At 40.9% G+C, this 16,771-nt stretch overlaps 3 protein-coding genes across 3 annotated transcripts in view; 1 reads left to right on the top strand and 2 right to left on the bottom strand.

The window, feature by feature from the left end:
* The first annotated feature begins 682 nt into the window (after positions 1-682).
* rwdd1 (RWD domain containing 1) lies at positions 683-3,899 on the top strand. Its single transcript, XM_030784305.1, has 7 exons — positions 683-807; positions 1,216-1,281; positions 1,565-1,695; positions 1,855-1,998; positions 2,292-2,424; positions 2,714-2,776; positions 3,576-3,899. The coding sequence occupies exons 1-7, from the start codon at positions 735-737 to the stop codon at positions 3,686-3,688; spliced, it is 723 nt and encodes a 240-aa protein (XP_030640165.1). The 5' UTR covers positions 683-734; the 3' UTR covers positions 3,689-3,899.
* Positions 3,900-4,410: 511 nt separating this feature from the next.
* Positions 4,411-8,164, bottom strand: LOC115821040 (amine sulfotransferase-like). The gene is made up of 7 exons (XM_030784786.1): positions 8,091-8,164; positions 7,133-7,294; positions 5,902-6,110; positions 5,515-5,641; positions 5,232-5,326; positions 4,792-4,972; positions 4,411-4,573 (listed from the first exon to the last, which is right to left on the bottom strand). Exons 1-7 carry the CDS (start codon positions 8,095-8,097, stop codon positions 4,443-4,445), a joined length of 912 nt encoding a protein of 303 aa, XP_030640646.1. The 5' UTR covers positions 8,098-8,164; the 3' UTR covers positions 4,411-4,442.
* A 7,873-nt stretch (positions 8,165-16,037) lies between these two features.
* Positions 16,038-16,771, bottom strand: part of zufsp (zinc finger containing ubiquitin peptidase 1) — a 5,411-nt gene continuing 4,677 nt past the window's right edge. Inside the window, exons 10-11 of the mRNA XM_030784948.1 lie at positions 16,506-16,726; positions 16,038-16,085 (exon numbers count right to left, since the gene is read on the bottom strand). Coding sequence (XP_030640808.1) covers positions 16,038-16,085; positions 16,506-16,726 — 269 coding nt within the window. The remainder of the gene's footprint in view (positions 16,086-16,505; positions 16,727-16,771) is intronic.

Raw genomic sequence — 16,771 nt, 5'->3', positions numbered from 1 at the left:
GCAGTGTGAAACACATCACTGTCTCACCTCTATGTATATGCTTCTTGAAAAAGGATTCAAAGTTCGCAGGATTACATATGCAGCTATTTCACATTCCCTAACACGAGACGTCTGAGTATGATGTAAGGGGACAGCTACTTTACGGACATCGACAGAACTTATATTAGGATGCAGAAGAGTACATCATTTTGTAATCGTAACATAACAGCTAGTGGCATTGCTGTAGGTGTGAGACTTAATGGCATCTTCAGAACTATAAGAATGTCTCACTGGCAAACGTGCCTGGCCCATAGAAAACCTTCTCTCATTGCTTTGCTGTCTGAGGAAACGATGGATAAGTCTCCACAGACTCTACATGCCATTGTCATGAGTCACGCCGGGGAGAAAAAAGCCTCACGTTCGGCGCATCATAATTACGCGCAGGATTTCTCCGGGCAGAATAATCAATGCCAGAGCAATATACCCATGCGAAGTTCCTCACATATCAGGAGTCATATTAAGTCAGTGTCAAAATGAAAACATTGTAATGTCTAGAGAAACCTTTCCCTGTTGCTTTTCCATTTGAGGACTTTTTTTAGACACTGTTACTTTGTTTTTTACAAAAGTGAAATGCGCTCCCACTCCAGGCATAGTGGTTGTTAGACGACATCATCGATCATTGCCGAATGCTGGTCTGTGGTCTCCCTGACTAACACACGCCACTGTGGCCAATGGATGAACAGTTTTGAAATAAAATGACAGATTACGGAGAGGAGCAGAGGAACGAGTTGGAAGCAATAGAGTCAATTTACCCAGACTCGTTTACAGGTTGGCCATATCGTATTATTATGCGTTTGTTTGCTATTACATGCTAGATTAGCTAAACCGAACTTTGGCTAAGTTAGCATACCGCATGCAGCGCTAGCAAGCGACTGGTTAACACCAAATAGCCAGCTGACCACTGCAGTGCCAAGGGTGGCTTTACTTTTAAAGCTGTAGGAAATATGGTTAAATTGAATACTGGATAGTTCACCTAGACAATTTTAGCCTGCAACAACCCTCACGTTTGGGAATAGCGATGTGTCCAATAGGACGGCTGATACGTTTCACTCAAGTTGGATTTTAAAAAAGTCATAGTTTTATGGCAGTGGAACGAGGATTGGCATGTCAGTGTTTATTTTATAACATTGCGAAAATCGTAAGCGATAGTGATTGGTGTCTTTTCCTTTTCTGCAGTGCTTTCGGAGGAACCCACTAGCTTTACAATCACTGTTGCCTCAGATGCAGGAGAAACCGGGGAGAGTAAGTTCTGCACGATACATTTAAATGACACACGTAACCCTTTTGACCCTTAAGCAAAGATATTGATTTGCGCAATGCCGGTAGAGCCATTGAATAAATGGTTCGTATCTGTTAGATGAGGATTTGAATAACCATTCTGGACTAAGGTTCTCCATAGCTGTCAACCTCTTTATGTACCTCAGGGCTTCATTTTACTTATGAATGAATTAAACCTCTCTCCAAATTTTAAGTGTCTGACATAAATGCCCCCCCCCCCCCCCCCCCCCCCCCCCAACCGTTTTAGCGGTAGAAGTGACGTTGAAGTTCACGTATGTGGAGAAGTACCCAGACGAGCCGCCGCTATGGGAGATCTACTCCCAGGAGAATCTGGAGGACTCCGACGTGGAGGACATTCTAGCTCTGCTTCAGCAGCAGGTATTATTGTCTATCAGAATGTTTGTTTTGGTTAACTAAGTTTAAACAAAAACCCAAAAAATCATCAATGTGTGTGCACTTCTTAATAATATTCTTCTTTGGTCACACATAAAATGGTATCATGTTTACTCTGATAGTGGATATGTATTTGGTGTTTAGGCCGAAGAAAACCTCGGCATGGTGATGATATTCACCTTGGTGACGGCAGTCCAAGAAAAACTAAACGAAATAGTCGATCAAATTAAGAGCAGAAGAGAGGAGGAAAAGAGAAGGAAAGAACGGGAGGCAGAGGAAGCCGAGAAGGTCTGTATGGGACGTCCTTTTGTCCTGCCCGTTCTTATGTAAACAGGTCTGACCTACTCAGACAAGATAAAAATATAATATTCTTTATGTACTGGCTACTAAAGTTTGTTTATTCCCTTGTGTTGAATTCTGTGTTATGTTTATTGTTGAATAACAGGATTCTCTGATGGGTTATTGAAGCTTGGGTCAAGGGCATCATCGCTTTTAACTCGTCTGTAACTTATTCCAAACCGTCACGTAACTTTTTAAAGGTCTTTTTCTCTCTTTTTTTTTTTTTTCCCTTTTTTTCTCAGAAAGAGTTTCAAGGTACCGTGGTCACAATTGAGAGCTTTCTGTCATGGAAGGCAAAGTTTGAACAAGAGATGATGGAGCTGAAGAGGAAAAAGCAAAGAGAGGAGGAGCAGGCAGGGAAGACAAAACTCACAGGTAAATCCTTCAGAATCCTCACAGATCTTCATCTAACTCACAGGTAAATCCTTCAGAATTCTCACAGATCTTCATCTAAATCACAGGTGAATCCTTCAGAATTCTCATAGATCTTCATCTAGTATCTCTGCTGTATTTAAGAGAAAATTCGCCCCCTGTCAGACACACATGGAATTTAACGGCGACAGGGGGTCTGTTTATGCTGCTTCCCAATGTGTGTGTGTTTTACTTTCAGGTGAGTTGAGAGCTTTTAAGTAACCGAGATCTTTGTTATGAATTTCCTTTTCAGGAAAACAGCTCTTTGAAAGAGATCACAATCTTGACACATCGGATATTCAGTTCTTGGAAGACGGTAAGAATTTTTACCCGTCCAAAAAAAAAAAAATCGACAAAAGGCGGCTTCTTTAATCTGTATGGTTAAGAGAGGTAGGAACCAGCTGAAAATCATTTAAACAAAGAGACTTAAGCTTGGAAAATTGGAATTTGAGAGAGCAGGTCACGCCGGTGTGCTCTGAATCCGTCAGACAAAGAAAAGACGTGATGTGTAAACATTCATATCTGCACTCTGGATACGTCTCATTCATTTCTGTATGAGCCATGAAGGCATGATTTTTTTTTTTAATTCATAATGGGTCATAAGAAACTAATGACATTTGAGCACAAAGACAGATGAAGATGGTGGACAAAACGTGTTCGTTAAAACAGTTTTGATTTTGAAGCAGTTGATTAACTGACAAAAGTTCGTTTTCATTACAGAATTTTAAACTTATTATAACATTGCGAATTAAACCTGCATGTCGAAATTGTTAGCTTTGGAAGAAAAATTGCAGATATCTTTAGATGTTTCAAGATTAAAACACCTTATTTGAGGCAACTTTTAAAAATAATCTTATAATACGTTATTATAGTCAGATTCAGGCCAGAACAGGTTCATCCTCTGCTACAAGTATATCAGCTGTTTTTTAAATTGTACATTGTATTTTACAAATTATAAACCATGTCCTTTGAAACTTAGTTCTTTAAGAACAGACGAGAAAGGGCTATTGTTTTGCACCCAAATATGTCAAACTGGGTATTCGATGGAAACGTTTGTTGGAATATGTTTCTGACTAAACTCCTTTTCTTTCTTTCTTTCTTTTTTTTTTTTAAAGCTGGAAACAGCGTGGAAGTGGACGAATCCCTCTTCCAGGACATTGATGATTTGGAACTGGATGAAGACGACCCTGACTTTGATCCTTTGGCTCTTGGCAGCGATGAGGATTAAACCAGTGTCACACTGACATCTCTGGACAGTTCGACCCTGAATTTGTAGAAATCTGTATCTATGAACGACCCCTGCAATAGAAGGTCCTGTTCACGTTGCCACAAACTGCCTTTCTGATCATCGAAAAACACACCCATAATCTCAATGAAACTTTCAAAATCAGTCATTATTTCTAACTTTTATGCCATTAAATGCCACCAGTATAAACTTTGACTGCCTGTCTTCGGTTCATTTTGAACTTCATTGAAAACGTAGTGGAAGGAGTAGAGATTACGTCTCTCGGCAGGTCATTCAGATAAAAAGTATAAACTCTACACATAGTGTGATCCTAAAAAAAAATCTACTCAAAAAAATATTACCTCGTAGGAATTCACAAGGGTCATGTGGTACAGCTCTTTACATTGTCCACTAGAGGGCAGCACTTTACTAACTTAAATATCAGATCTCTGGGAAGGTCCACCTCACCACTAACAATACATTCAGACCTGCGTAAATCCATGCAGTTCTTTTGGTATTTACAGAATGTTCTAGAAATCATATGCGAAAGTACGTAACGATCACAAAATGGATTGAGATGAGCGCATGTACCTTCGGTTCAGTTCAGATCAGTATCCTCATGTTAAAAGCTGAAATTTTTTGCCCTTTGTGAACTTGCAACCACACAAACGGATATCAAAACCATGCTGTGTCACCATGTAGAATTTTCCAGATCTAGAACTTAATGTATAAAGCCATGACCGTTTTTCAAATAGCATCATGAGCTGATAATGTCATTGATGTCCCACACAAAGGTTAGAGGCAAATCTTTCATCTTCTCTTGGTACACTCTGTCAAATTTTTCATTTTGAGAAACTGTGAAGTGGTTTTTCCAGTCACCAACAGTTCCTGCACACAAGGGGTTTAAAACAAACAAACAAACAAACAAAGAAATGATGCACTCTGTACCATAAACCATTGCTATCAGTTCTATGTACCATTACATTATAACATTTTAAAAAATGACTATGTAATTGGCATTGTGTTTATTCTACCAGGGGTAAATGGGGAGAAGGGGACTTTTTTCAGGGTGAGAGGGTGGGGTGGGGGGGGGCAGGTTAACCTACCTTTCCTCATGAATGTCCCTTTCTGGTGGTTAAGCAATGTGTCTGAGACCATTTGATAGTTGGCCTGAGGGTTGTGTTTCATATTGTGAAAAGTACTGTGCTCCACCACATTGGCCAACTCCTGCTCTGTCAAGTGTTTCCCCAGGAACAAACTGATCTGCTCAACCACTGACCGCAAGTCCTGTTCATCACACAGACAGAACACAGATATAACCACAAACATGATACAGGAATTCTCAGTGACACATAGGAGAATGTTCAGTCGACTGTCAAGTCTCAGGTCAAGTATGTTTTTTGAATTAATCAATTTATTTTTACAAAAGCTGAATGTATATAAATATGTACAGTAACTTAGAGCTGACTTCATGCTTTCTGAAGTAAACGTAAATCCATTGAGGTGTCTGGTTAACTAAGAGGATAGAAGTACAAGTCAATCAAACCTTAATCATGTCTTCATATGTTATGTACAGGAAGTTCATGTCATCTTTGTGCGAGTACCAGGTCTTAACATGCTCAAACCAGCAGTTTCCATAAACTGGAACAACAAATGTAAATATTCATCATGTATCTGACACAGTGCACTCAGCATTTTGCCTTCCAAAAATCTCACTCGTTTTATGACACGAAATACGAAGCTGATGACATAACCCATAAATGTGACAAATTGCTGCACAGTGCACATGGTATGCATTTTCAGTGGTGTCTGAATAGAGACTGTTTTACCTTTTCCCTCCATGAATTTCCCAAAGAAGTCATTGAAGTCTTTTGGCGTCTCCAGCATTTCTGCAAACTTGTGAAAATGGTAGTATGACACTAGCACATCCTTTGGATTTCTCGCCACGTAGATTACCTTTTATTATTAAAAACAAACAAACAAACACAAATAAACAACAAACAAACAATATATATATATATACATAGACTATAATAGCACTGCAATAGTGAATATAGTGAGAGCTGAACTACTAGTGAATAGCACCACAGTAACAGTAATGTTTGTGGTTGCAGCAGAAATGATAACTTTTAAGCTTATAAATTGGATGTTTTTGAAATTATTGTCCATTGGATTGAGTGATATATAAACAAGAGCTCTGACGTTTCCTCTCTCACCTTGCCTTTCTTTTGTTTGAGTCCAAGCGGGACAAATTTGTACTGTAAGTGAGAAACACGGAGCCTGGGGGAAGGGGCGGAAATAAATTCTTTCTCGCTGCCTATCAACTCGATCCATGGAATGCGCTCAGAGGTCAGCTGATCTTTGGTTGCCATGACATTACCCCTCGCCTCAATCAGACTGAGGATTTGCTGCATCCATATTGTCCCTGTACAATCAGTAGTTTCAGAAATGCATGAATCAACAACAAATCAACAAATTATGTACAAGTGCAATCAGTCAAAAAGACAGGGGATCAAAGTTAGTGTCAAAACCATTCCATTTGCACTGACCACAATAACAGAGTCTTCCTGAACCCTTAAGAAATACATCAGCAAGGATTTTTCACTTAACCACATTGCTCGACCAACAGGAACAGTTTAGTTCAGAACGTGCAACCTACTTATACAGCTATGTCTTTTCATACATTTTCACTATGTTCAGTTTATCCATGCTGGAGATTCACAGAAACCCGTATCATCTACCGGGCGTCAGTGTCATTGAACTTCAGTTAACCTGCTATTTCCCTACTGTCTGTGGGCACCAAGTGGCGGCAAAGATAAAAAAAAAACAAACAATTGAACAAACAAACAAACAAAAACCAAAAAGCAAGGTTTACAGCAATCCTAAAAGGAAGGGAGAAGTGCACTGGAAAGACTTATCATGCCCATCTATAAACTACCAGCTTGAAGAATGTTGTGTTATCCTTAAAAAAAAAACAAAAAAAACAAAAAAACAAAAAGCTAACTTAGTCACTCAAATATAATTCTAATGTTTTTTTCTTTTCTTCACATGCTCTATAGAGGCACCCGTTTATAAAACTGTTGTGTTCTGTCTATCTGTTTACTTTCTAAACTGAGATTACATGGAACGAGTGGGCAGGAAATTTAACGTCTATTAAACCCTTTGCTGAACCCGCGAGTAGTTTTTAATTCAAAAAGTGGAGAACAGAAAAAAAAGGAACATTCTGAACCTAATCCCTGCTCTTTGAAGAGACTGAACAAGCCACACAGAGTCAAACATGTTTACCATTAGACGACTATAAACGTAGGCAGATTGTATCTAAGCAAAGGCAAATCATTCAAAATAGAAACCAAAGATCTGTATCACTTTGTCTGTCTTTTCTCAAAAATACGACAGAGCAAAAACAAGAAAACCGAGCTATGGGAGCGCTGTTGTGTCCTTTCTCACCTGACTTAGGGTATGTGATTATGAAAATGTCCGAGTCTCGGATTTCCCAGTTCTGGATCTGGTCCACTTGCTCTGGAGAATGGACCCCAGAGATCAGGTAGAACTGCCGATGGGGAACCAGTTTATAATCAGGTGTCTGAGTATCGCTCTGCTTCACAGGCTCTAAATGGGGAGAAGACCACGTGTTTAACTAAAAATGTGATTTTGATATGAAGAATTTTTGTAACTGGAACAAATAAACTTCTTATTGGATTACTTAAAACATGTACTCCTTTTTTAACTTTTCCAATCCATCTTGAATCCATCAATACTAAAGAAAATGAGATTAAGACAAATATGAAATTACTGAAGTCACAATGCACAAATCAAGAGTGAACGATGAACAGCAGACAAAGGGGGGTTCACTACTTAAATAGAAAAATTGATAACAGCAAGATTGTTCTAAACTGGGAAGGGAAAAATTGTTGTAACTTGCCATTATGGTTACTGTATTCGTTTACATGTAGTACTTCGGGGTAAATAACGTACACACAGGTCAAACCTGCACACACTTTTCAACGCACTACTTAAGGAATTTATAAACCACACGAACTGACAATATTTTCCCGGCAAATTAATCCCTCTGTATTTCAGATGAGCGTGATAACTGTAAAACATTATTGTGTTACTTTATTTCGTTTAGAATATCTAATAGTTTCGGGTTATGACTGTATGGTCATGGAAGTATGTTTTACCTCAGAGGGAAGAATCAACTAACGTTCAGTAGATTGCAAAAAGATAAACCAAACACTTCCATTTTAAGTTTCTTTACAAAGGAAATCCCAGTACAATCTCAATGAAACAAAACGATTCATTTCAAATTAGTTAAGTAACGTCCATTATATAGGAAACTAACCAAATAACGTACCAAAGCTCCCACAACGTAATGGTTTGCGCTCAACACGCTCAGTTCTCCTACCTGCCATCGCTTCTTGTCGCTGTTCAGGAACCGCAGTGAAGCACTGGAATCCGCTGCTTTTTAAACCCCTGTGTTGAGGAATGGGAGCAGGAAGTATGATATGGTCAAGAGTCGTGACTCACTAAATCTGTCATAACAAAATCTGCCGTTTTAAAATACCGTGCTATCTTTCACGAGGTTGGTGTACACCGTTGCTTCCCCACACCCCCCTTCCCCCACCACATCAATGTATTGGATTGTTGAAAACGATCGCCACAAAACAAATATGCTGATATGGCTAGGTTCGTTGTAAACTCGTCGATATAAAGTACAGGGTACTTTTTGGACACCAGTCAACTCCCTCCTAATCAGTTTTTTTTGTTTATTTATGATATGAGCATTTCATCTCACCTCTACAGCGCATTGATATTGGCTATAAAGCGCACTCTCAATCATTTGACAAGAGGGAAATATTTGTTGTAATTACAGTTTATTGAACTACAAGCTGCAAAGACCAAAACTGTTAAAGCGATCTCGGAGTAATCGACACCGTGCTGTAGTGTCATTACGCACGTTCCTCGTGGTGTGTGCAGAAACTTTCTATCACAGAATGTCGCTTTCACTAATAACACTGATGTGTCGTGTTGTTGAAGACTTTGGACTGTCAGGGCCCCCCTCCCTCTCAGTACAAATCAGTGTGAGGATTGGTGCTTAAAACAGGGCACTGATGAGCAGATTCTGTGTTTTGGATTGTTACGATCCTCGGTCGTCAGTTCTCGAGTGTGCTGCTGTTGTTTCGTTGTGTGGGTGTGTGTCTCCCCAAAATTCGGGGCTGACAGGATTTGGTCCACGAAGCCAAGTGGGATTCAGTCGGTTCCCGTAGGCTGCGGAGGACGGTTTTAAAAGACGGACAACCAGCAGAGAGAGAGGGACGGACTGTGAGAGAGAAAGAAACAGCGCACCTTGTTGTTCTGTTGTACTTGTGTAAGTGTTCCTCCATGTCCCCAAACTTTAGTGTTAAATCCGTCCTAAATTGCACGAGTTTGAGTCCAAGATTGGGTGTAAGATTGTGTGAGTGTATAAATCTATAAATCGTTTCAGCCTAGGAATGGGGGTGAGCCGCTATTGCTGTCATCTTTTTCTCATGTTTTTGGTTAGTTAGGGAGCCAGGGTAGGACTTTCTAATTTTTTTAGGGCAGGAAGGGTTTCTCAGTAGTTAGTTTTGTTTTGTTTATTATTTTGCCCTGGGCACACCCCAACGCTATTCTCTCCCCTTTTTGTGTGTAGGGGAAAAAAGAATACACTTGTAACTTTCTTTTGGTTACAGAAAGCTCTTCGCTCTCAGTTTACTTTGGTGTAAACTCGCACTTTATGTTGCACCCTATCACCCCTAGGTCTGGGATGTAACTTAAAATGGGGGCTGGTCCACTCGGGTTTCTTTGTTGTGCTGTCTTGTTCTGGTTGGTAGTTTTTTGCTCTGTGTGTGGGGGAAGTGTGGTGTTATAGAGGAATTTAAGTTAGAAGACTTTGCTCTTTGTCCAACTTGGAAATGGTTCGAACACTGCAGAAAAGCAGACTTGTACAGCGTTGTCTGTATTGAGGTCCCACAGTCAGCAATGAAGAAGATGGTCAAAAATGTGTTGTACCGTAAACTTGTGGAGCTTGAGGTCCTATCAGAACCTGAGTCACCAGGGTCAGGTGTTGCAATGGCGCGGGCAGTTACACTGTCGGGAGTGGAGGCTGCTGGAGAAGCGCTGCCTACCGGCATAGATCCTGAGTCCTGGCAGACTGCGGTGACTGGAGACCCGCTCCTGTTTGTGCGGCTCAAGGAGCTTGACCTGGAGATCAAATGCCAGGAGCATGAAACACCGCTCCTTCGGCTCTGAGTACTTGAGGCTGAGGCTGCAAGAGACCAGCAAAGGCAAGGTGAGTTGCAGGCTGTGTCTTCTACACGTATGCACGCAAGCTCGAGTTCCTCTGACACAGCTCCTGATTTCGATGTGAGCAAGCACATTGGGTTGGTACCACCCTTCAGGGAAACTTAGATAGATGCACAATTCAGTGCGTCTGTGTGCATTGCAGCTACCCTGCATTGGCCAAGGGATTTGTGGTCTCTGCTTTTACAGTGCAAAGTAGTGGATAAAGCGCAAGAGGTTTGTGCAGGATGGTCTATTGAGGAGGGTCTGGATTATGATACTGTACAGGCCACTGTGCTGCGAGCAAATGAGTTAATCCCAGAAGCCTATTGACAGAAATTCAGCAATCATGTAAAAACTACCAACCAGACATTTGTTGAATTCGCTTGTGCAAAGGCCAGTCTTTTTGATAAATGGTTACATGCTTGTAAAGTTTCAGATTTCGATCATCTTAAAGAACTGCTGTTATTAGAAGAGTTGAAATTTTTTTTGCCGGAATTGTTGTGTACTTGAACAAGCAGAAAGTAACCTCTATGGCGCACGCTGGCGTGCTTGCCGAGGAATATGTGCTAACTCATAAGACAGTGTTTTCTGTACCCTCATGCCATGAAGCCACCCAACCACAAAATTCAGATAAAAGTTTCAAATCCTTGAAAAATGTGAACATGAGCCCTCCACCCGCAAAAGACAGCCAAGAATGTTTTATTGCCATGAAGTTGGGCATCTTATTGCAGTTTGTCCTGTTCTGCAAAAGAAATTCCAATCCAAACGGTCCATCTACCAAGAGTGTTGGACTGATCAAAGCTACTTCTTCATTACCTTCTCCAGCCATCGACTCAGATGTTGATGAGGGTTACAATCCCTTCATTTCGAAGGGAACGGTTCCACTCACATGAAAGAGGCAAGATCGGCTCGCAATCACAATTTTAAGAGGTACCGGGGAAGCTCAGTCTTTTATTCTCGAAAACGTCCCTCCTTTTCGAATCAAAGCTACTGTGGTGCTGATGTTTTGGTACAGGGAATTGAATTGGGTATTGTTAAAGTTCCCTTGCATTAGTGCACCTTCAGTCACATCTAGTGTCCAGTCCTGTAACAGTCGGTCTTCATTCCTAACGTCTGGTAAAAGGCGTAGGTTTAATCCCGGGCAATGATTTGGCAGGTGATAAAGTACATCCTCTACTCGAAGTAATTGATCATCCAGACCATCACCGGGCAAGCAGTTGCTTATTTTGTGGACAAAGGCATCCTGATGCAGAAATGGTCTTCACCGCACTTTAACGAGTACAATTGGAATTAGACATATCAGATTGTGGTTCCTATACCATATTAAGCGCATATTTTGAATTTGGCCCATAACCACAATGTTACTGGTTACTGGGCATAACAAGAACCTACAATCGCCTTTTATGACATTTTTTTTTTGGCCGGGATTGAAAGCCGACATTGTTAATTACTATCGATCTTGTCACGCATGCCACATTGTAGGCAAACCAAACTAAGTTGTTCCACCCACTCCCTTAAATCCAATACCAGTCATGGGTGAACCTTTTGAACACATCATCTTAGACTGTGTTGGCTCATTGCCGAAGACAAAATCTGGAAATCAATACCTTCTGACACTAATGTGCACAGCTATGCGTTATACAGGGGCAATTCCATTACATACGCTTAAAACCAAAGGCGTTGCTAAAGCTGTGAAATTCTTTTCTACTTTCGGATTGCCTAAGGTCAGTACTTAATTTGTAAATCAGGAGGTCCAGGAACACAGAGAGGGTACTGTTCCGGCGGGTAAAGGGAGAGAAAAAGTCCCAGAATGCATCAAAAAATCCTCAGTGCCTGGAGCACATTGGATAATGCCCAGGTGCTAGCCGTTAAAACTAAACAAAACTAAACAAAACTGTCATCACATACAAAGCATTATTTATTTATTTATTTATTGTTGACATTTTACCATTTTCCTCATTGTAGCTGAGGTTCAGATTGCAGTAACATTAGCTCATGAGATGTTCACAAAACTCCACACACTTTAGACGCCACTGCATGACCTGAGTGATTGGTGTCTCACGCTCGCTTTTTTTAAAGTCAAATTTAAAATGCATCCAAAATAGCCAAACAAGTGATTTACAAGTAAATTCAATGGGAAATAAAAGAATGACAGAGCACATAACATTAAATATTACACAAAATTTATTTACAGATCTTGATAGTGACAAAGGAGGTGCCGGATCCAATCAAATACGTGCCGGTCCCAATCTGGGAGGTCCCGGATCCTGTTCTGGCACAAATTAAGCCCTACCTAAGGTGGTTCAGATGGATCAGGGATCCAATTTTATGTCAAAAATGTTCACACAGGTGTTGTTAGAATTCTCCATCAGTCATTGACTGTCTGGTGCATATCACCCTGAGTCACAAGGAGCATTAGAAAGGGTTCACCGGGCCTTAAAATCAATGTAGTGTGCCTACTGCCCTGGACCGGGTAAGGAATGGGATGAAGGCATATCGCTTCTTTTATTCACCAGAGGAACCATCCAAGAATCCCTAGTGATTAGCCCTGCTGATTTGGTTTTTTGGCATACTGTTCAGGGTCCTCTGAAACTGCTCAAAGAGAGGTGGATGTCTGAAAAATACAAGTCTACTCATAATGTGCTAGATTACATGAGCTGATTTCGTGACTGCTTATATCACGCTTGTGAGGTAACACATCAAAGTGAAATTACATTTTGAGAAAAATGCGGTGACTCGAGATTTTAAACCTGATGATAAAGTTTTAGTTTCGCTTCCTGTTGCCGGTTCTGCGTTACAAGCAAATTTTCTGAAGGCCTATGTATCCAGAGATGCTGCTGAAACCTTGTCATCCACTAAGTCTGCTGATGTCACCATCAATTCTGTATCCGTGGTTCCCCCTTCATACAGTCCTTAGGAGTGTGGTCTCCGGTTATCAATATTTTGTTGCCCTGTGCACGTTTGCAGAACTCTGTGATGTTAGAGACTCTAGAGACTCATCTCTCTCATTTAACTGATTCTGCCCATAAAGGTCTCGTCCAGCTAATTGAAAGTCACCTTTGTTCTCTGACCATCCAACCCAAACCACTGTTCTCCGAAATGATATTGATTTAAATAACCATGCTCTGATTAGAGAGCATCCACATCGAGTGAATCAGACCAAGAGATCCTTAATGCAGCAAGAGGTTCAGTATCTCTTGGAAAATGGTTTCACTACACCGATTTCTATTGCCTGGAGTTCACTGTGTCTCCTTGTCCCAAAACCGGGTGGCACAGTTAGATTTTGTACAGACTACAGAAAATTAAATGCAGTCACAAACCCAAATTTATTTCCTCTACCCAGGACAAGAAGGGAATTACGCCAGTATGATTGGTTATTATCGTGGGTTTTGTAGAAATTTCACCAACGTGGTTCTGCTTTTGAAGCGGCAAAATCTCTTTTGTGTAGCGTCCCAGTACTTGTGGCCCTGGACTTTTCTAAACCCTTCAAATTGGAAGTAGATGCAAATCCTGATGGGGCAGGAGTGGTTTTGTTACAGGAACATTCTCAAGGCATAGATGATCTTATGTATTATTTTTCAAAGAAATACAGTAAATATCAGTTACATTACAGCACCACTGAAAAAAAAGACTTAGCCCCTTTGCTTCAACACCTCGAAGTATATGTTGGTTCCAGTTTGCTACCCTTAACCATGCTCACAAATCCCAACCCACCAGTATTCCTGTCTCAAATGGAAAATGTGAATCAACGACTGATGCGCTGGTTGTTACTACTCCAGGATTTTGAATTAGATATTTGCCATAAAAAGGTTTGGAAAACATAATTGCTGATTCTTTATCCAGGAGAGCATAGCCTACCCCTAGAAAAATCAAACAACAGGAGTGTTTTGTATGATTTTTCTTTTTTTTTAAGGAGGGGGGTGTTACGATCCTCAGTCGTCAGCTCTTCTATATTCTGCTGTTGTTTTGTTGTGTGGGTGTGTGCCTCCCCAAAATTCTGATGTACGGTGATGGAACTGGATGAATCCATGTGGGCTTCCATCTGTTCCCATAGGCTGTGGGGGAAGGTTTTAAAAGATGAACGACCAGCAGAGAGAGAGGGGAACGAACTGAGAGAGAGAGACGGTGCACCTCACAGAGTAGTTGTCTTGCATGTGTTTAAATGTTCCTCCATGTCCCCCGAGTTTAGTCGATTGTTAAATCCATCCTAAATTGTATGGGTTTGTGTCCAAGATTGGGTGTAAGATTGTGTGTGTGCGTGTGTGTGTGAATCTGTAAACTGTTTCAGCCTGGGAGCTGTAGGGGTGAGCCACCACCTTTTTTGTGGCTGTCATTTTTTCTCCTGTTTTTTTGGTTAGTTAGGTTTCTCAGTAGTTAGTTAGTAGTTAGTTTCTCATTTTGCTTATTATTTTGGCCTGGGCACACTCCGATGCTGTTCCCTCCCCCTTTTTGTGTATGAAAAAACAACAACAAAAAAGAATAAATTTGTAATTTTCTCTTGGTTACAGAAAGCTCTTCATTCTGTTTACTTTGGTGTAAACTCGCACTTTATGTTGGGTAAATAGGGCAGATCTGGGATGTAACAGGATGCAGTCCACCTCTTAAATATCTCTGATAATTTGGTTTTGTTGGATCTGATAAAGGTTCCTTTTTTTTGCCAAATTCTTAAACTGGTATTGCATGCCATTTGCTTGGGTTACTGCCAGTAAGGGTAGAGGCCATAGCTGGATTTGTAGGCTGAAAGGGCATTAGATGAAAGTTGGGTGAAGGAATATGAGAATATGTGTAATTGAGAAATTATTATTATATATTCAGCGTAGCGAAAACTTCAGCCGAATTTGGTCACAGCACAACAGCAAAGTGCAGAAAATCCTTAACCCTGGGAACTTGCTGTGTGCGTGCGCGAGTGCATGATTTTTACCACAAGTTTGAGGGTCACGACCTCATGATGAATTTTCCAGATTATTATGAAATTAAAGGGCTGCACCACATGACATTCATTGACTTCCTCTTTGGCTATCTACAGCCCCTCTGTGACATAAAATGATCTTCACATGACTTTGTCATAATTGCTCAATGGTGCAATCACGGCAGGTGCTGTAGCTGTGCATGGACACTCCCCCCCCCCCCCCCCCCCCCCCCTTATGAGTTACACCTGAATCTCAAGTCTATATGAGTTGTAAAGCGCAATCTGAACAGTACTCTCTAAAAGACTGCTTCACCTACTCGGACATCAAGAGCTTGGACCTCTCTATGTGCCCCAATGTACAACACTAAAATAGAATCCAACTTTTTTTTCTCCTCTGCTATACAAACACTACTGTTCTTACTATAACCTGGACAAATGAAAAAGGCAGAATCGCAGCCACCCTCCTCAAGTCTCTTCATACCCACCAGGCCTTCGCGAAGCCCAGCACTAACACAGGCAGGGGATGTATACAGAGAGAAACCTTGAGAAGAGCTTTGGAATCAGGCTTTGAAGTAACCTGATAAGAGTAATCTTCGGGGCCAAGGCTGGCTTCAGTAAAACCCTGCTTCAGAGATGGAGAGTGGTATGGCCTGAGAGGGATGTTTGAACCCCCACCTCCCACCCCACACCACACACACACACACACACACACACACACACACACACACACAGAGGTTGAACAGGAGATAAGATCAGCACTGTGTAATTGTCATCTGAGACTGAACGGAAAGAGTACATTTAAGCTTCTATTTTCTCTTTCTTTGGCAATAAGACAACAAACCCTCTCTGAGCGTCTCACAAATGGCTGGTGGAGTGAATGAACAACATTTTCAATAACAAGTGCTTTTTACCACTGAAAAACACCTTTTATTTCAAGAAATTATTAGATTCTTTGCAACTTCCTCTAATATTGACACAGAAACACTATATAAAAATAAAAATTTTATTTATTCACACGGGAAACATTATAAAATAACACATTCACTGTATATACAAAAATCACATAAATCCTCAGTGATTTGTTTTGTCATAAACTTTGCGCGGTAAGTTTGTGGTGTAGAGATCATTTTGAACTCCTCATCAGGGAATCTTCTCTGAACACAATGTCCTTGAGTTGAGAATGCGGCTCTGGGTGGGAAAAAAAAAGAACAAAGCTGAAATCAAACTGATGAATAATCCAAAAAAATAGAAAAGAAAAGAAAGGATAAAAAAAAAACCAAACAAGTCATCTAAAGCTGTCACTATGAACAAATGCCAAAACCCTTGTCCAGTCATGCGGGCTTTAGAATCAATATACTGATATTTGATATCTGAAAACTCATGAAGAGCATAACCACCCTCAGTATTGCAGCTAAATAAAATTTATAAAACAGTTTAAAATGATCTTTTAACAAGTCTTAAGAGTCATTACGTTCGTTGCAAATGTGCAAAATGCTAATAATACTAGTCTCATACAAATATTACAGATTCCGCATCAGCGTGAACTGTAGCTGTCGTTTTTAAGATTTATTTTGACGAAACGGTAAAACTGAGCATGCTCAGACGCACCTGCTTCTCCTCAGGGGTCAGGACCCCTTCCACAGAGACTACCTGGTACTGCTTGTGTTTGAGGTTACTGGGAAACTTCCGCGTGCGGCGTACCAATCCTGCGGCCGTGTCCCTGGATAGCAGCTTTCTCATGTCTCCAGGGCGACAGCCAGGGTCAAAAATGAGCAAGGCCACGCTGCCGTTCCTCCTCTGCTCCACTCCCACAATGGAACGGCTATGGCCTGTACTCACACACACACACGCACACACACACACACACACGTTCA

The sequence above is a fragment of the Chanos chanos genome, chromosome 9 (genome assembly GCF_902362185.1).
Source record: "Chanos chanos chromosome 9, fChaCha1.1, whole genome shotgun sequence".
Classification (NCBI taxonomy): Eukaryota; Metazoa; Chordata; class Actinopteri; order Gonorynchiformes; family Chanidae; genus Chanos; species Chanos chanos.
Note: the sequence above shows the minus strand (reverse complement) of the source record. Positions and strands in the feature narration are given on the sequence as shown.